General features: G+C 38.0%; 1 protein-coding gene across 1 annotated transcript in view; it reads left to right on the top strand.

Annotated features, from left to right (window-relative positions):
- PRKCE (protein kinase C epsilon) overlaps positions 1–21,142 on the top strand; it is a 293,299-nt gene that overhangs the window by 255,786 nt on the left and 16,371 nt on the right. The window contains exons 12-14 of the mRNA XM_074144291.1: positions 10,321–10,459; positions 12,638–12,826; positions 17,900–18,046. Of these exons, the coding sequence (XP_074000392.1) occupies positions 10,321–10,459; positions 12,638–12,826; positions 17,900–18,046 (475 nt within the window). The remainder of the gene's footprint in view (positions 1–10,320; positions 10,460–12,637; positions 12,827–17,899; positions 18,047–21,142) is intronic.

The following is a 21,142-nucleotide window of genomic DNA, read 5'->3' as shown; positions in this document are numbered from 1 at the left end:
CCTGTTGGAGTTATATCATACTAAAATAATATTGGTATTGTTACGCAGCATGAGGTTGATTGACCTTTAGGCTAGGGGAAGCGTAAGGCTAACAAGTTAAATGCCATTGAAAACAACTATCTAAATCATAAATTTAAAATGACCTGCTTTATGCATCTATGATTTAAGGAAGAAAATGGGAGAAGTGGGATGAGATCCAGGGCTGAACATCTGAAAGAGAGACTAAAGTAGTCAACTTCAGTTGATTAAAGATATTCTGATCCTGTTTTTCTCTGGTGTCTTGACCTTACTAAAGTTCACTTAGTATGTAATGGAAAAAACAACTGGTTTGATAGCAAAATACAGGAAATGCCTTCAATCGTAGCTGATTACAGTAGCAGCTTTTCTTCTGTTGTTTTCATTTTTAGAATGCTCTTTCTATATGCCTGAAACAATATAGAATAATAATGCTTTGGAGCCCTTTATTTGGTGTGTCCAAGTAGAGCAATTAAACGTCTGGGCTTTTGATGGATAGGCATGTTGGGAGTTTTTGCAGTCAGGAGTGTGCCATATGACATAAGTGAGAAAAATTAAGAGTTATTACAGGGCATAACTTCAAAGCCTAGCAAATTGGTGAGGGGGTGTGTGTGTGGCAATTCCACCATAACTAACAAGATGAATGCTGGTCTTTTCTTAAAATCTGCCTTTGTTTGGCTTTCTCCAACAAAAATGGAAGGTTTACAACTAATTTGAATGAAATCTCTTTCTGGAAGCCAGGAGGCAGCTTATACTGACTGTACACAAAGGATCAGATTCATCTCACCTAACTTTAGGAATGCAACTGAAGCTTCCAAGTCAGGATCCTGCTTGTCCTGGAGTGCATTTGGAGTTGGTGGAGATGGGTAGGCTTCTTTAGGGACCTGTGCAGCCCACATCTTCTGTCAATCATCCACTCAAAGATATCTGTGGACATGGCCATGGAGGGAGCCTGGGGTGAACTGTGGTACCTCAATTACACCGTAATGTCCAGTGGGATAAATCTGGGTCAGAATCCTGGAAAATACAGGAAAGAAAGTTACCATGAAACCATAACAAAATGTTTCATAGCTCTACTTACTTTCATATTTAAGATAAATTTTAAAAATGGATGGAGTTGTGGTTGATTACATTATATGCTTTTATTCTGTCTTTCCTATTATCTGTGTAAGGCAGTAATATATCCTTGTTGTGGGTTATTAAGAGTTACAAGGCTTCATTGCTGGAATAGCTGAATAAGAACTGCTACAGAAATGCAAGATGCTACCTGGATAGACATGTATTAGTTGGCTGTATGTTTTCCTGTTCTGTGTAAGAAAGCTTCACTCAAGAATAGGAAAGAGAAAAAAGAATTTCAGTCTCTTCAGTTAGCCACAGAAACTACATGCCTGAAACCCAAGTACTCTTTTCTTTGTGTTTGCATAATTTGCGTTCCATTGTTGTTCAAATGATAGTGACTTTTTCATCCTACCTACTAAGGTCACTGAGAAAAAAACCCATTGCTTTTGGTTTCCAAAAAAACCCTTTTGAACAGATGCACACTTAATTAGTGTGACTGCCGATAAATTCACTTTCTAAGGTTCTGGTAACATTTTTTCAGAATTGAGTTTTCGAAACTTGATCTGACAAGCTTTTCTAGCTTCACGCCATCCTTTGACTGTCTTTCATCAAGTGGTTTTATCAAATAACGATTTCGTATTGTTTTGTTTAAAAGGATTATAGACATACATAGTAGGCACTTTTAGTTTGCGCTCCACCTAACCTATTGTTATAATATGCAATCTTCTTTTTACGTTATTTGAGATCTAAAAATAATAGCACAAAGCATTGAACCTCACAGAGTAGAATACCACAGCTTGAGTCAGTCCTTGGCTAAGCCTGGGGAACTCTATTGTCTTCAGTGGGATCACCGAGGTGTCAGTGAGGACGGAGTTTCTCACATTACATATTTAGCAATGACTTACACATGGGCTTTGTAACAGAGGCTGAAACAGTAAATATCATTAGTGATAGTACAGATTTCACCCTGTCATTCCCAGCCTGAATGCATAGAGGCAGTTAGGAATGTTTCATCTAAAATCTTCAAGAAAAAAGGTTTAAAAATGGTGGGTTTAATGAAAGTGGAGACAGTGAGAAAGAAAGACAATAAAAAAAAACCCCGAGAGAACTACTAGTAGCCTTACTGTCAGGGCTGTCACGGGGATGGTGGGGGACCAGGAGGAGTAGGCAGCTCAGCCTCAGTTCAGAGCCAGGCACTGCCCTGAGCATCAGCCCATCGGCTCTTCGCATGCTACTGTCACAAAAAGCTTTGAACAGTCTGTGTTTTCACTCAACATGAAACACAAATGGTTTGTAAAATCTCAAGAAGCCTTACAAAATGAGAAAATCATTTGCTATCTGGTTTAGCTGCAAGTTTTTGAGGCAGATTGTTTGTCTTATACAATAGACCTAACATGAAGCCAGCTCCATTCGTGACAGTTCTCACTTGACAGAAAAATTGCAGGCCTGCGGGCCATGGGAAGGCAGAGTTGCCACTAGGATCCAACACAAAACTTGTCTAAATTGGGGCTTTGGCAGTTGGATAGGTCAAGAGTGAAGCACTGGAACAGGTTGCCCAGGGAACTTGTGGATGCCCCATCCCTGGAAGTGTTTAAGGCCAGGCTGGATGGGGCTTTGAGCAGCCTGCTCTAGTGGGAGGTGTCCCTGCCCACAGCAGGGGTGTTGGAACTCGATCTTTAAGGTCCCTTCCAACTCTAACTATTCTATGATTCTAAGAGGCACAGTTGTAAGTTACATCCCATTCCTGCCTCAGGCTCATGGAAAAATTGTTGCACTCCCAGGTAGGGGTCATGGAAGGATGAGGTTTATAAAGCAGTGTGATGTGAATGTAAAAGGCTCTCTTGAAAAGAAATAGACTACTCCCCTCTGTGCCAATTTTTGAGAATGTTTTACATAATATATATTTAAACTTGTACATATTTCACTTAGGTTCACAAATAAAAATGTGTAAATAATAAGAAAGGAAAAGCCACTCAAAGGAAAGCCGTTAAGTACCATATATTTATTTATCTGCACATTATTTTAAGGAAACTCAGTATAATAAAATAAGCAGATCAGTCACTCTAATGTCCTAAGTTGCTACAGACAACTGTAAGAAAGTTATGGTCAAAGACATTAAAAAGCCATATATAGAAATTACTTTATAGAAAATGTTTTTATGCTACCAGAAAAGTCATTGGTTTCCTTAAGCTACTGGAAATTAAACCTTTGTTCAATAAGTCATTAAGACTTCAGTAAATAGAGCTGCATGATGAACACATGGCCTTCTTTTTCATCTCAGGACCTTGCTGACCTGAAAGTTTTCTCAATGGTAACATTGCTGGAGTAAGCAATGTTATACATCATGCAATCCAAACTTTTGCCTTGTAACGACCAGGGGCTTACAGAGCCATGGATAGCAATTGTGTGTTTGTCTCCCTCTGATGTCCTCAGTGGGTAGATAGAAAACTGCCTTTTGCTACATCCCGCCTCCCATCTCTGCCACCCCCTTAGTCCACAAGATATTTGTGCAAATGGCGGGGTGATGGATGTTGTGTTATATAAGGAAAGTAAACATGTGTGTTTTTAAAAGTAAACATGCCTGACAGAGAGTGTCACTATGGTCACATTAAAAGTCAGCGTTTCCCATTAATGTTTACCCTGCTGTCTGAACTATGACTGTTTTCTTCAATGAAAAGTAGCTATAGTAACTCTGACTTTACTGGAAACCAAGTCTGTGCTCTTCATGTCTGTCAAGTCTGTGCTCTGGGCATGTTTAGTTTGGAGAAGAGGAGGCTGAGGGGGGACCTCATTGCCCTCTACAACTACCTTGAGAGGAGGTTGTAGAGAGGTGGGTGTTGGCCTCTTCTCCCAAGTGAATAATGGCAGGACCAGCGGAAATGGTCTGAAGTTGCGGCAGGGGAGGTTTAGATTAGGTATTAGGAAGAATTACTTTACTGCGAGAGTGGTCAGGCACTGGAACAGCCTGCCCAGGGAGGTGGTGGAGTCTCCGTCCCTGGAGGTATTTAAGAAAGGTGTAGACATGGCACTTCAGGGCATGCTCTAGTGCCCGAGATTGTTGGTTTGTGTCTGTTTGTGGGTGGGGTGTGGTGTGGTTGTGGGCATTTGGTTTGGTTTGGTTTTGGTTCTGGTGTTCTGGGATTTTTTGGGTGTGGTGGTTTTTTTTTGTTTGTTTGTTTTTTTGTTGGTTGGACTCGATGATCTCAAAGGTCCCATCCAACCAGAAATATTCTGTGATTCATTCATCTGCCACTAGCCATTATACATACTGATATACATCAGTATAAGGTGGATTCACTTTATTCCAAACTTGGCAGTGCTGAAAAGGAGCAGTTTTCAAATCTGCACAGCAGGTTTTTATGTATATGTTGCTGAGTACAGCTCTGCTATAGTTTGATAGGGAGGTGATTCTCCCCCTCTACTCCGCTCTGGTGAGACCCCACCTGGAGTACAGCATCCAGCTCTAGAGCCCTCAGCACAGGAAAGAGATGGACCTGTTGCAGCGGGTCTAGAGGAGGGCCACAAAAATGATCAGAGGGCTGGAGCACCTCTCCTATGAAGACAGGCTGAGAGAGTTGGGGTTGTTCAGTCTGGAGAACAGAAGGCTCCGGGGACACCTTCTTGCAGCCTTTCAGTACTTAAAGGGGGCTAATAAGAAATACAGGGACAAATTTTTAGCAGGGCCTGTTGCGATAGGACGAGGGGTAATGGTTTTAAACTAAAAGAGGGTAGATATGGACTAGATATAAGGAAGAAATTTTTTACAATGTAGGTGGTGAAACACTGACACAGGTTGCCCAGAGAGGTGGTAGATGTCCCATCCCTGGAAACATTCAAGGTCAGGCTGGACAGGGCTCTGAGCAACCTGATCTAGTTGAAGATGTCCCTGTTCATTGCAGGAAGGTTGGACTAGATGACCTTTAATGATCCCTTCCAACCCAAACTATTCTATGATTCTAGGCTGACATCCAATGACACTGCTATTATTGCATGTTTATGCTCAGTAACATCAGAAACTATGGGCTCCCACTTTCCCATACAGTTTTTCAAATGGGAAAAATTATATTATTAGTTTGCATTTTCTTAGAAACTACGGTTTGGATTTTCCCATTTATCTCTGATCTGTTTGGAGCGAGGAAAGCCGTGCTGATGATTTGTGACTAAAATACTTAAAGCAATAAAAGGATCCACTTGTAAAGTACAGTCCTAATACATCTGTTCCATGGTTTATGTATGGAAACTGAGATTAAGTTGATGAGAGCTAATCGCTGAAGAAGCTAACATAAAAACACTAAAATTGTTGACGTTTCTTTTTGGTTTCTGACCAGTTCCATATATACCTCCATCTGGATTAGATTGTAACCTAGTACATTAGTTATCACTATTTTGAGGACACCAATGTGTTTGAAGAACTTGAGACAAAGATTTTGGTGAATATATCAGTCTTCCAGAAAATACCATTTCAGATGATATGGTACAATAAATCCAAGTTCTGTGATATTACTGCTTGTGCCTGAAATTTATGTTGAAAATGCAACATTAACTAAAATTATAGAAAGAGTAAATTTGTGCTGGCTACAGGACAGACCTGTTGTTGCAGGTGAGCATCTTTGCCTCAAAAGCAAACTGAGTAAGTTGAAAAGTAATTCTAGGAATGTAGAAGTCTTACCTTAATTAAATAGAAAAAAAAATTCATCTTGTTGAAATTGCTAATTGATATAATGAGCATATTGCCTTCAGTTATGAATTTCAATAACTGTAGTAACTAGAGAATGGTTCCAATGGTTTTCCATGTTGTTGGGGGAAGTTTCCCTTTTACCTTCTGTGGTTTCTTCTGTGAACAGCTTGTCTATTTAAAGCCTGCAGAGAGGATATGATTTTCCCCCATAAAGGTGCAGTGGCAACGGCAATGATTTCAAATACACTATTGAAAGAGTTTATTGCAGTTGAAAAGCACCCAAAAAAATGGTTGTTCAGTAGCTACGTACTTTAGACTTGCATTGCTTTCAGATCTCTCATGTTTGATGTTCTACAGATGTTTAGTAAGGTACAGTCCTTCACTGAACTTTCACCCTATAAAGAAATATTCTTGCTTCCAATGTCGTTATTTGTAGATAATTATTATTATCCTTCATTTTGACCTACACATTGAAATGTATATGCGCTCTAGTTTTGTTGCTCATTCAACAGTTGGAGTAGAAGCTGATGCTGAGGAGATACTTAATTGTAAAATGATTGCTCAAGCCAGCTTGTGATCATGTTTCTCAGCTACTTGATCTTGTTCTTCAAATATGGATTTATTTAGTCACTAATGTTTACCATGTTCAAAGGCTACTGTTAGTAATGTTTGGCAGACTTTCTGATTTTGCTGGCAAAACCCATCTTGACTGTTTAATTGCCTTACTTTCAACAAGAAAATTATCTGTTTTCTAAATGACACGTGTGACATGTAGGGCCACGCACACAAGGCAGTTATCTCGCTGTCTACGGCTGGGAGTCATACTTTAAGAACCCGGTCCTGTGAAGACCTCGTCCACTGAGCATTTGTGGGAAGCCAGGGCAGTCAGTGTCTCATGGCACTAGCGCAGGGAGGAAGGAATGAGTATTGTGGAAGTTTTCTCGCAGGTTACCTGCAGTCAGCCCGCTCTTCTGTTCCAACTTGCACAAACCCACTGTTATAATCCTGATTCTTTCTTGAGATGCTGCCAATCATTCCAGCTTCTGAGGTGATTGTGATGCTGGCTGGTATCCAGAAATAGAAACCAAGGCTTAAATTTCTGTTTAATGCTTTCTGAGAAAGAAAAAAAAAAAAATTTAAAAAACCCAAACAACTCAAATAAAACATTTTATGCAATTGACTGCTCAAGTCAACTTGAACTTACTGTAGAAAGTATCTTGGCAAACAAACAAAGGAGAGAAATAGCTTCATGTAGCATTATTGCATTCAAGCAATCTGGGCATTTTCCTGGCTTAACTGGTTAGGTTGTTTGCAGTTGCATGTAATTACTCAGGTTGTAGGAGCTCATTTTGTCAGACAGATTATTTTCTTAGTTCCTACAAAGAGAATGCAAAATGAGAAAAAGAAGAATTTAATAGACCTTTGTCATTGAGTTATCTAACGCTGTATTATTTGGTATGCTCTGATTTAGAGGTATTCAACCGGTGCTAATACCAGGAACCAAATAAAAGACAGAGTGGATTGGAATGGATTGTTCTGTACATACAATTAATTTACATTCCAGACATTGATAGCTGTTTACTTTAATTTTTGAGATGTAGGAGAGCTGGCTGTTTCTTAGAAGAGTTCTGGGGAGATATAAGTCTTAAAGGTTTTTTTCAATGAGACTGCTGCTCTGGAAAGACAAACTTCCTTGGCAGCTGTTTTTCCTGTTACTTTTTCATTTGTTTCCCCATCTCTGTTTTGTTTTAGTTTTTTTCCTGTGAGGTGTTAAATACTACCTTACCGATTATCTTGTATTTATTTAGCTAACTAAGATTTCTTTTTCTAAAGTTGCATAATTGGGGAGTTTTAATGGGGTCTTTTGTTTGGGGTGGTTTTTTTGTTTTTTTTTTTTTTTTTTTTTAATCTGGCAACTGTAAATTGATGGAATGGTTTTGAATGGTTTTCAGTGCAAGCACTTTTGTGGACTATGATAACCTCGTGGGCTAGCTAAGAATTTGGCATTTTGGCAGACTCCCAGTTTACCTTTTAACCTCCCATCTGTACCTTAACAGGAGTTACGCTGCTGTGATTTTAGCCTCTTCCAAATTTATTTTGAAACTTTGGTGCCTTTGTATTTGTGATAATAAAAATCTACTGGTATTAAATTCCATTATTGCATGAGTAATTAAGCTGATGTCCTCAGTTCCTCCAATCGGGTTTTGAAGAGGCTTATAGGCTTTACTCCTTTGTTTTGGTTTGATGAAGGGGTCCCAGATCTTTTTCTTCTGTCAAGTAGGATTATAGTTTAGTAAATGTTAAGAAAGTTGTATTGACTTCTGCTTTTACAGGTAGGCTTAAAATTTCACTCTCGGTCTTCACAGGTAGTCAGAATTTAATGTTTAGACTCTTCATGTTTTTCTTTTTGCTCAGTTTGTTCATTCTTTTTCCACTGTCAAGTTAATTTTTTATTGCTAATTTCTGTGTCTTATACAAATCTTCAAGGAAGTGAAAATGGTGAGTATCCTGTCCTTCTCCATTATGTGTGTGTCTTAGTGTTTTATTACTGTTGACATTTCTCTTAGCTTAGGAGTTTCTTGGTTTACTGACTATATCTCCATTCGATTCCATGGGTAGCATATGGGTGGCATTAAATGAAACTTACACAACTTTAGGTCCTAACAGCTCTAGTGTGTCACCTGCCTGCACTGGGAAGTCCTGCTTCTGGGATCAGAGATAAGATAACATATAAGAGTCTTCTGATGATCACTTACCACTCCAAATTAAGGTGGATCCAGTTTTCTGAGCAGCCTCTAGAATCTCATCAGCTCCTATCATAATTATTTTTATTATGACCTTCTTCCTAACAATCTGTTGTGATGGTGGCTGGAAGTGGTTCCCATATTACATCAAATATAATCATACTTTGATTTCTTTATCTGAGCATCTTGACTTTTTGAAATACAACTTTCATTCTTCTTTAGCTGAGGAACATCCAAGATAACACTGAATTTGGAGGGTTCAAAGCTACAGCTTTATTTCTTTCTCCCATCTGCAAGAGCCTTGTCCTATTCTTGTACTTGATCACATTCTACTTGATGATGTTACAGTCTTGTCTTAGTACAGGTCTTTTGATTGTAACACTTGTAATTCACTGAAAGAGCAGTTTTAGGAAGGCACATGATTTTTGGAGCGGGGACCTTTATTTTATTTGACTTCTTTGAGGGGAACAGAGCTATTGATACCTGTTTGCCTTGCATGATGTTGGACAATTCTTGCAAATCACTTTCCAGGGATAGGAAGAGGTAGTTATTTGAGGGGTTAAATTATTGAATGTAGGAGGTTATGTTGTAGCCAGCTGGATCTTGGGTTGTTCAGGAACTCGTAAAAAGGATGACCTTAAGGAATGATAAAATATGTCATCTGCTTCAAGGGGCCTTATGTGGGTGACCAGTTGAGGACCTACAAGAACAGCGTGACTGATCTGGAGATAGCAAAGTCTGCTGTAGGGCGTATTGGGTGCAATGAACATTTCCACAGCCAGTACATACTTCAGCTACATAAACCATAGCTGATACAGGTAGTTTATGTGGGAGACAGTGGATTCACTGTAGTGACGTAAATCTGACTTTGTTTAGCCATGTCAGACTTCTTGTACATGCACAAACCACTTTGTAACATGTATACAGTGCAACTGATCTCTACATGCACAGTATGTCCAGTGCTTCCAAGAAGTGTCTGATTTACTGCACAGATGTACAGTGATTATGCAGACCTTGAGTAGAAAGTCCACTATGTCCCAGAAATATCTGATTTTTATGCTGTTCTGTGTACATGCTTGAGAAATATGTGTTAGATACAGGTGGGCCAACACGTTCAAAAGTTTTGAACGAGTGTCAAAAGAAAAAGAAAAAAAAAGAATAACACAAAGACATTTGTACAAGTGATCAGAGACAGCTGTTAAGATGCGTTACTTAACACTGAATGCAAAATATTCCTGTGAGATTATTTTTCAGCAGGTTTAAACTGCAGAAAATAATGTTCCCAAAGATGGGAGCATTGTTTTTTGTCCCTCTTACTGCAATTTGAACTTTCAATTGTTAAAGTACATTAATAATCCAATTCAAAATAATCCAAGTTTGAAAGTACCTATTAATTCAACCCATATGATAGAGTATGGGTAAATTGGTACTCCTTACTTTACGCTAATGCAAAAATGGAGAGTGGCTTCATTAGACATTGTTGGCCTCTGTTTCACATAAACAGAATGTTAGATTTGTAGCAAACAAGGCTGAGATCTTTTCCAAATGTTTCTGGTTCTGTCTTGAATACAGCTGTGCTTTCATGCAACTAAAGAGAGAGTAAAGGCCTGGTCTTGCAAAATGTCCACCATTGCCTCCTTCCTTATTGCCTTTAACCAGGTTGGTTTAGTGACTGCTACCAACTCTTCACACACGCGTGAAGGACAGTTTCTCAGTGGTGTTTGTGAAACCATCAATTTGCCATATTCTGTAGTTTATGATGAAATTCAAGAGTACGTGATTAAAATTTGAGAGTTGATTTAATTTGGGGCCTTTTTATTTCAGGGACCTGAAACTGGACAATATTCTTCTGGATGCAGAAGGCCACTGTAAACTGGCCGACTTTGGAATGTGCAAAGAAGGAATTCTGAATGGAGTGACCACCACAACCTTTTGTGGCACACCTGACTATATAGCTCCAGAGGTATTTTTTTGAACTGCACTAAGAATACAGATATTATCATTCATCAGATTGTTGTAATGTGTAATTTTAGACAGTTTTTACATGTAGATGAAAAAAGTAGAAGATGCAGAGTAGACTGTGCCAGTTTTTCCTGGATAATCTTGCAGAAATCAGTTACTCCACTGCTCACAAGCAGTATTTCATGGTGATAGGAGTGGCAAAGCATGGATTTTCTGTTATTTGTTCTCTGAGCTTAACCATATTCTTCTTCAGATTATTTCTGACTCATCATTGTTGTGAAGGCACTTTCTAGCCTTTAAGGTGCTGGATGCAACTAGCTACTGCCAGCACTAGTTTTTAGTAGTTATAAAAAATTTTTCAATTTTTCATGAGACTTAGAAGGGGATGTTCATACAGAAGAGACTGTACATTTGGTGTTATTTTGCCTAGGGTCTTTGTGGGAATATAATTTTTTTCCTTTCTTTAAAGTACCTGTGAGTGGAAGATACTATGTGGTACTTCTCATCATATGGATGAACAGAAAGTATAGACTTGCATAGAAAAGTAGGAACTTTTCCTATGGATGTTGCTTATCAGTTAGCAACATCCAAAGTAATTTCAAGGCATTCATTGGATAAAAGAAATGACTGAGAATCATGCTTGTTTTTATTTTAATATTATGAGATGCATTTCCAAGTGCCTAAAATGAACCAATATTGTACAGATAAGCTGCTAGGCAGATTTTGTCTGCTCTGCTTAGTTAGTGACAGAGCATCTTTCCTCTGAAGATTCAGTGTGTTCATTTAATGAAAAGTTGCATTGGTTTGTCTTTCATCAACCATAACTTTGCAGCAGGGAAAAATGTTAGTTTATAATTTGTTAGAGACAGTAAATTAGAAATATATTGTTAGTGTTCATGGCTGTCAAGCAATAATAAAATCCCAGGAACTTTTACATGAAATCTTGATCTCACTGAAGTCAGTAACTCAGGCTTCCATTTTGTCATCTTAATTGCAGAAGTTTATCTCCTGCTTCTATTTCTCTTGCATCATGGTGATATGTTTCAATTTCCTTTTCTTTAGTAATATCTGAGTTCCAAAGACTGCCCAGAACTCTTAAAACTACACTTTTGTAGAGTATCATTCTCTGTAATTAATGTCTATAAAATATAATATCCATTCGGCTAAGAATCCAGTTGGGATCCAAACCTCTGTATTCAAATGTTAAAATCATTTCTGGTTTTATGTTAAGACTGAATTTGGTTTTATATTGGTTGCAATTCCCAAATACAGCACTAAGCTCATGTGGTTCACCACAAGGCTTCTGACTGTAACACTAATGTTGTTTAAGGAGGTGGTGGAGTTGTTGCCATTCCAATTCATTTTAAGGCAGTCAGCTTCACCTTAAACAGTCATCCACTCTATTTTCCCCAGTCCCTTGTCATGCTGAAACATTGCAGCCAAATGAAAATCTTCTTTTCAGTGGAGAGGAGCCAAGAATTAAACTTTTTTCTTGTACACCACTAGTTCTGTAACACCAAGTACAATACAATAAAACACCATCATTGTAACCTTCTACTCCCCACTAAAGTTATTTGCTACAGGGTTGAACTTGTGCTGCCTGCGAAGTTGTAGCCAGTTTTTCTGAAAGCAGAGCCTATTAAAGTCCTACAGCCATGTATTGTACAGTGTTTTAATACAGTAAAGAGAACTTGAACAAAAATGCTTTTGGCTTCCTTCAGCCCTACCTAAAGGACTAGAATAAATCTCTAGGATGATTGCAGCATTACAAGCTGGTTCAGTTTGTTTTGTTCAAGATAGAGGCAAGGAAATGTTTCACATTTTCCACCAATCTGTTTTGTATATGTGATCTTTTTTCCCCTATAGCGTGACCTTCTTTAAACGGTTTGGAAGGATATACAGCTCTCTTGCTCACGAGCATACCCTTTTACTCAGGGGACTGATAAACTCAGTCAGTGCTTCTGAGAATAACTTCCCATTGACACTTAGCTGTGTTTGGCTGTGTTAGTGCAAATTGCATGGGTAAGAAACCATGACTGCTGTTACCGAAATCAGTGTGGGATTTAGTCCTGCTCAGGCAGTGGGGGAAAGAAAGGATGTATCCCATTGAAACAGCAAATGTGCAGCCGAGAGTGTTGTTTAACTTGTTTATTCAATCCAATCTCTTCTTCTATACTAGATCCTCCAGGAGCTAGAATATGGCCCATCGGTAGACTGGTGGGCTCTGGGTGTTCTCATGTATGAAATGATGGCTGGGCAACCCCCCTTTGAAGCTGACAATGAAGATGATCTTTTTGAATCCATCCTTCATGATGATGTCTTGTATCCAGTCTGGCTCAGTAAAGAAGCTGTCAGCATTTTAAAAGCAGTGAGTCTTCCATTACTTGTTTTCCTCCTCCTCTTCATGTTTTTTGGGGGGGATTGGTTTGGGTTTGTTTTTTTCCTTGATTAAAATTGACTTTGCTGAAAGTTGTTGAGAGCAGTCACCGCTGGGAGTTCAAGCACAGTTCAGAGTGCCACTGTTAGGATAATGGGGCCTGGGATAAATTACACTGCTTGTGGGAAAGGAACAGAATGTTTGTATTCCACGCAGTTGTACACTGTATAAATCTGTGTACCGCAGATTCATGTTTCAGGGAAAACCCAACCAACTAGAACTGTGCTATCACTTTGACACTTTATATGCCGCATGTTCACTAGAGTGGGGGAAGCACTACGTAATTAAAGAAACATTGTTTTTATTTAACCCACTTATAAAATTTCCTGTCCCTCTGCCTTTCTTCTCCTATAATCAAGATGGGTTGAAAGCCCCTTATTTACAGCTGCATGTTCTATGTTATAGTTCACGTAACATGTTGATAATCAGTCTTACTCTAGTGTAATTGTTTCTGCCCTGATTGGTGTTTTTCAGTATGACTAGTAACTTGACAGAAAAGTGCGTCACCAAATGCCACAATTTTTTTAATCAGGTGAAATGTGCCACTGGACAACTTTTTAGTTTTTAGACTACCTTTCTGAAGTCAGGTTCACTTCATTAGTGTGACATTGACATAAATTCTTTCTTCTATACTACTATCATCCTAGAATAAAATGCAAAACAATACAGAAACAGTATGCCAATCCCCATAGTTTGAAAACCTGAGGAGGATTTCTAGCTAAAAAAAAAAAAAACAACTTCTTTTTATTCTAGTTTTCTACCTTTGAAAGTAGAAAATTTCTACATTTCCACTTCTGTTTTTCTTTCAGCATCTGGAATAAGGGAGACTTTCAATTAAGAGGGCAGCAGGTAGCGTAAAGTCCTGCAGAGATCTTCATACAGGGTTACATTTTGAAAATATATATAAAATTTGAAGAAATTCTGTTTTTAACACCAGTAGACAGTAGCACATTCTGCAGAAATCGTCGTCTTGATCTTTTAATAAAAAATACTTTCTGACTCATTTTATCTGAGAGAGAGAGATGCTCTAGCAGATGATTCAAAGCAGAAGTCAAAGTTGACCTCTCTGAATTGTTTGCTGAAGTCTCTTTTTCGCCATTCACTGTAGTGAGAACATGGAGAATTTAATAAAGCTGACCTTTATACATATTCTCCCTTCTCCCCCCAGATAGCTCTCTTATGACTTTTTATTAGCTGACATGATACTTTCATGCATCCGTTTTTGTTTCCAGACCCTTCAGTTATTTTCAGTTCAGCAGTTAAAACGTATGGACTTGAGCTGCAGCATTCAGGCTGATATCCAGGGCTCAGGGGTTATTTTGGAATATTGTAGAGAAAAGAAAGGGTTATTTTCAATGTTTGTATCTGCATCTGAATTTCACTGAAATCCAGGAGATTTTCTGTAGTGTTTTGGTTTCACGGTATGTAAGATCTGTTCCTTTGCCATCCACAGGGTCCTTCCATGAAGCTACATTAACTGACCTTTCTATTATTCTGAATCATGGAAACATTTGTTGGAGGGGAAAAGTTAACTGATAACCCTTGGTTAAGTGTGTTGTACAAGAGCCATTGTAACTATTAGGAGAAGGTATTTGTTTTACAGAGGAAAGAGAGAAACAGCTTTGACAGTCAGAGCCTTATGGTATCTCATTGGTGGTGCAAGTAGTGAGATATCTGTTAATGTTATACATGTCATTCATTAACCACTCACAAATGCAGACACAGAACTGGGCTGCAGTTGTAAGCTATGTATTTTTGTGAATGTAAGTGCAAGGGTGTGCAAGGGTGCAAACCCTCTCATTTCTTTTAAAGCTGACTTTACTATGAAATTTCATGAGGCTGTTTTGCTGGGTCTACATTTTGATAGTAGGGCATAGTGGTTTATATTTTGCTGTAGTTGTAGCTTTTCCTTTTTTTTTTTTTTTTTTTTTTTAGCATCTTTCTGTCTAAATCCTTAACTTAATGTCATTATAGACCTTAAAAAGAGAGTTGCATCCATTAAGTAGATTTGCACCATAATAATAGATTATTCCTCATTGAGCAAGATGTCTTCACTGGCATAAACTGATATAATTTAATAGAGCTGTGCCAGTTTACACCATAAAAAGAAAACATTTCCTTATATTTAGCAACCTGCTGCCTATGCAGCTATGGTGTGAAACATGTTTGAAACTTGTGTTCTTCATCTGATCCTTGTCCACATTCTGTTAAATGCAGAACAGGAAAAACAGAGGAAAGAAAGAGGCGTCTATGTGTTTTACTGCTGAATGGTAGCAAGGGATTAACTTTGGAACACTTCGTTTCCTCACATTGTGCTTTGAGACATGGTTTTTATTCTTTAGAAACTGTGTATTTTTACACTCCCCCTTTCCATGTAAGGGAAGTTTAATAAGAAGACGTTCTCTTTTATTAACTAACAATGTTTTCTTATTTTCTGAAGAAACAGTTTTCTTTTATTACCAACAAAACGCTAAGGAGGATAATTTATAGCTCAGTATTACAAGGCAGCAAGTTGCTTATCCCATGAAATCCCACAGTTCTTATTAGCCCTGTTTCTGTGAATTGACAGGAATTGCTATTTAAAATTCTTTCCTGTCTGGTAAGGAAAACAATTCTTCATTGAAATTAGTTCTGTGCTTCTGTGCAAGCAATGGAGAGGGGTTGTGTCTACAATGTGTGTTCCCTGTGTACCCAGATGACAGAAACCTCTGGGTACAGAAGCAGAACTGTTTTTAAGCTGTGCCATTTTTTTCAAGAAGCAAAATTTTGGGGGCCTGCTGATCCTTGATTTGGATCCCAAGTTGCATGGCTATCTCAGCATTGTTTTGCCTTGTTGTCATTTAAGTCAGTAGGAATTCTGATCTTAAAAGCTTACTCTTTTCATACAAGGAGATTCCTACCTTAATATGGGAAAATAAAAAGGCAACACAGCTATGGCCGTCAGCTCCATTGGCAGCCATCTCATCAACACAGTACAGTTAACAGCTGTCTCTGCCCTCACAGTTCCATCATTGTTGATAAACAGGGAATAAATGTCAGCTTGTGTTTCAGAAACAGAAGGTGAAAAAAATCAATATTTATTGCAGGGGATGAAATTTATAGAATTAAATGTCCACTTCAGAAACTTGAGATTATTTCATCATCTTTGCATATGATATTTTTGCTTGTTTAAGTATTTATTCGTAAAATTTGTTGTCCCTCATCATCCATTTCCAAGTTTTCTGAGGTTTGTGAAGTACAGTACTAAACTACGATCTAGGCATACTCTCATGTCTTAAGCTTCTTAAAAATGACATGTTCTGATGTTTTCCCTGCCTCTGGCGTAAAACAAAGATAGAGCATTGCAGATACTAGAATCAGATTTTACTTCTTTGATACCTGGATTATACAGTACAAAAAGTGTATCCTGTAGTTCCCATGTTCTGTTTCTGCAAAATGTGTGGCTGCTGGTTCCTGGCCTGTTTGCTCCAGTCCTGGAGGTGAAATAAAGCAGAGGGGTGTAGGAATGCATTTTGTGGTTTTCCAAGAGACCTCACCAAAGCACAGTAATCCTTTCAAACCCTTTGTTTCTCCTGCCTATATAAAATATGGCCTGTAGTTTAGATATGACTTGTCCACTTGCAAAAGAACTTGCAGAACAGTTGAACACAAGACCAAAGAGAAGGATCATCTTCGGAGCGGCGCTTATATGTCAGAAACCACAGACAGAATTGCCTCGCTGATCTATATCGTATCTTTAAAATGATAGCAATGCTCTTCTCCTGGGGATGGTTGATCTAGCTACCTAAAACCATCTTAAGGGCTTCAGTAGTTACTTATCTAATAACTGGAGTACTAAAGCAAGGGTATGCATTATAGTGATTTTTGGTTTTTGTAAGGTTTTTTTTTCTACAAATGTATAGTATAATGTGGTGCCTAGGTTAAAAAGGCACTGAACAATTATCACATTTTGTTTCATTTGTACACTTCTTTTTAAATTTAAAAAATGTTATAATGGCTGAATATGAAGTTACAGTAAAGCTTGGGATAATTCTAGAAGTGTGTGTGTGTGTGTGTATAAGAACAACATTCCTTGCTACTTGAATTGGAAGGGTTCTGTGTCCGCATGCATTAGGAAATAAGTAGAGTAATTGCTAATAAAAGAAGGAAGAAATAACATAGCAAAATCAGGAAAAATATTATCAGCTGCCATCATTTGATATCAACGTCTTACACCAGTTGTACAACTTTTTGCTGAAAGGAATAGTAAGAGTTTAAAAGTGAGAAGTTTAGAAATTACCGCATTAGAGGAGATCAGTTTGTTCCAGATGCTGCCACTAAGGGTGTACTAAAGATGAAAGGGAATGTACGAGTTATGTCGTGGAGTTTCTCAAGGGAAGCTTTTTGCTGGTACTGATCACTCCATGTATTTCTGGAAACATAAGGACAGAATGCTTATAACTCACACAGCTGCAGGTGCTCTTCTTACTTGTATTAGAATAAAATCCTAGAAATGTCTGCTTGAATGGAGTGTATGATTATGCGACCTATGTACCCAAAGAAAATAAAGAGCAGTAAGCATAATATGTACCCTCTAGCCCCCAAATTAATAGTTAAGATAGAGCAAATAAGATAAAATAAGAGCTATCCTGACTGTCTATTTGGAAGTGTCTCTGGAGGGTTTAATATTTTCTTTCTTCCTTTTGGTATTTTTGGCCAAGCCTGAAAAATGCCGAAAGAGAATCTGTTCCTGTAGCACTCAAAGCCAGATGAAATTAGGAGGTCTCAGCAATCTGTTGAAAGAGCTTCCTGCAGGAAACTTGTACTTCAGAGTCTGAATCTTCTAGTTTGGCTGGAACCTCTGAAATTTGGAAGAGCATCCTTGTTGCTCTTACAGAAAAAATAACCTTCTGAAAGGGGACTGTCTCTAAAAACTAGGCTTTAGGAATTGGAATGTGTAATTGATTTCCAGCCATTGCGATTCATGTTTTAAGTTTTTCATTCTCTCCCTCCTCCACCCTGTAGTTCATGACAAAAAACCCAAATAAGCGACTTGGCTGTGTGGCATCGCAGAATGGGGAAGACGCAATTAAGCAGCATCCGTTTTTCAAGGAAATTGACTGGGTTCTTCTAGAACAAAGGAAAATCAAGCCACCCTTCAAACCTCGGATTGTAAGTAGCAATTTGCATAACATTCAGAGGCAACTTGGTTTGACAATTCTAGTTGTTGGCTTTTCTGAGACATGAGATTACTTGATGCAACATTTGAGGGTTGAAATAGCAACATAAAAACCACACTGAGAAGATTGCCTTGTCATTATTTCTGTGAAGGTAAGTGTCAGGAATAGATTTAATGCACAGGAAGATGTGCATTATGTTCAGTCATATAAACCATGAGAGAGTTCGAGGCCCTGTTTTGGTTATTTTCCTGTGTTCCTAAAGATAGCTTGATCAGAAGAGATTATTTCAGTTGGTTATATACTGTCTGTACTTTCTGTGTGAACTCTGCTACAGTCCTGCATTGCCAGTGGCCACTGGATTTTGTAGTGAAAGACAGAGGAAAGGATTTCTGATTCATAAAATTTTAACTGGAGATGCTTGAAAAAACAGCTTCCTGGGGAAAGAAATATTCATCAGGATTAGATAAACCGAGGTACTTACATTTCCTAGGTAATAATCAAGGATTTCTAATTTAACGTAACAATAATATGTAGCAGCCCCACATGCAGAAACTACAAAAGCCAAGCAAAAATACTTTACTATACTTTACTTATTCTTGTCTTCCTCTGGATAATAATATTTACAGTTCACCAAATGTCAGCTTTTCAGCTGAGAATGTGTGCAGTAGATTTTGTACTTGAACAGTACAAAAGAATAATTTTATGATAAATCCTTTGAGATTGATTTGCATCTTTTGACTTTGCACATTCTGAATTACAATGCTTGATTTGCCTGTAAATAAGATCAAGGTACTTGTTTCTTTCTTTAGATAGTTTACAAAGGTGTTTAAAAAAAAACAAAACAAAACATAACAAAACTTTGGGCTCAACACTGAATCCTAACTTAAATTTAGAGGTGAAAATGTCCCCTCTGACGTTGCAGAATTGCTCTCGCATTTATTTTTAGTCCAGTGGGATGTATTTCCCCAAGTTCCTTGTGCAGGTGGTGAAAACGGGGCTGCCCTGAGGTTAACTTTCAGGTTAACTTTTAACCTGAAAACGGGAGCCTGAGAGGCAGCTCCTGTGAGTCCACTCTTGGAGAACTCTCTCTCTCTCTCTCTCTCTGTAGCTGTGCAGAAAGAGCCCTAAGGGACTGACAACTGTAAGTGAAAGTTAGTCCTTGTGAATAGGAGTAATAGTAAGATATAGCGTTGTCATATGGGGAAGTTTTTCTTAATATATTTCTTGGAGAATTGAAACTTTGTAATACAGTAGCTACAGGCAGAGGGATGCCTGAGCCAGCCCCTCTCCTGGAAAGGCTCCAGCCAGCTGGGCATGGCAGCTCCTTCCCCTGCTGCCCAGCTCTGCTCTGGAGGCGCGGCCAGATTGCACCTAGTGCCTGAGCTGACTTGCAATTCTCTGCACTAATGTAGGAAGTGTAAACCTAAATTAACCCTATTAGTATATATCTGAAGCCTATTTAATACTGTAACTAACTTCTTTCCAGTCAGGTCCCACAGCCCTCGGATAGTTGCAGACAGCCTTAGTTGGTGTTTAGCTGAGTTGCATGTGTTTTCCTGTTTTAACTAGAATTTGGCCTTTCATCTCACAGTAATTTGTGTTGCTTTGCTCAGTATTCATCAATGTTTCAGTAATACAGTTATCAAATCAGGATGCACAATTCCAAAATAATTTTCACTTCATGCCTGCATCTAGTAAGTCCCAGATTCCTAACATCTAGTCGGTTTATTGGCTGTTTTCCTTTCATGATCAAGATGCACAGTCACTTTGACAATAGGTATTTTTACAAGTTCTTTATTATTTTTGTAAGTATTCCTGCTGTGATGGTCCTTCATAAAAGTCAGGAGGGATTTAGTATGTCAGACATTTTTATTCATTGTTGATAGAAATATCTTCTACCTTCTCAGAGCAGCATCTTTCTATTTCTGGTAATTATTTCGGTGCTGTTATATTGTAAAGACATTCCTATTTTATTAATTCCTGTTGTTTTGTTCCTTTTCTTCTTTTCAGCTTCCTTTAATGGTATTTTAGTTGGGTATTTCAGTTTTGGTAGTGATTTCAGATTATTTCAGAGTAGTCCTTTGTATAATTTTCAAGAAAGCTGCTTGCTCTTTAATAATTGTTAGGGTGATTTTTTACATCTTTATTTACACCTTTTCTCATTTTTCTTCAGGCTGCTTCTATAATGTTGGGTTTTCATACTCCTTCTTTCCATACAGTATATGCCAACTTTCTTTATTCTACCAAATTTGATTCCTACAGTCTAGTAGTTCTGTATGCTTGGTTTTTTCTGAACTCTTTTTTTTTTTTTTTTTTTTTTTTTTATGGTGGTGAATTCAGATAATATGTAGCCTTTGTTACAGGCATCCCTATTATTTTCATGTTCTCAGTCTGCTCTCTCCAAGATATCTTCCCCAGTCACCTGGTCCTATCAACTTTTACTGATAACTTTTCTACATTTAGCAAGGGTATGTCTTATATATTGTCGTGGTTTGGGCTGGACCAGCCACTGAATGAATGACAGATGCTCTCTTTAACCTCTTTCCCCTTCAGACCAGGACATATATTTACACTATGTTTATGATCCATCGGCTGTTTTGTACCAGCTGTATAAATTTTGCAATTGCTTGGATTTTGTTGTCATGTAGAAATCTTTCAGCAAGATCATACTGAAATTTTTAATAGTCCTCTTAAGATTGAACCATTTATTAGTTGGAAAGTAGTAAAGTGTGATATATATCTAGGATGGAGAGAAAGATCACACAAATAAAATATAATTATTAATTATGCAACTTCAGAAATGGTAAAGGGCAGTAAATTTCACATGCTGAAAAGATGATTTTGGATACTTGCCAAGCTAGAGGAGATTTCACTGACTTTGAAAGATACAGGAAAGAGGGAAGAAGGTGAACATTAATAAAATAAAGTCTACTTTAAAATATAGATGGAGAGTTCCTCTCTAAATTCAGTTGTGGTTGTAGCACTGAGATTCATTGATTCAGATTAACAAGCATAACTGTTCCATAGCTATGGAATAACTATGGAAAAAACATAACTAATGCCTGTGTTTTGAATGTTTTATGGTTTT

This window comes from Numenius arquata, chromosome 2 (assembly GCF_964106895.1).
Source record: "Numenius arquata chromosome 2, bNumArq3.hap1.1, whole genome shotgun sequence".
Classification (NCBI taxonomy): domain Eukaryota; kingdom Metazoa; phylum Chordata; class Aves; order Charadriiformes; family Scolopacidae; genus Numenius; species Numenius arquata.
Note: the sequence above shows the minus strand (reverse complement) of the source record. Positions and strands in the feature narration are given on the sequence as shown.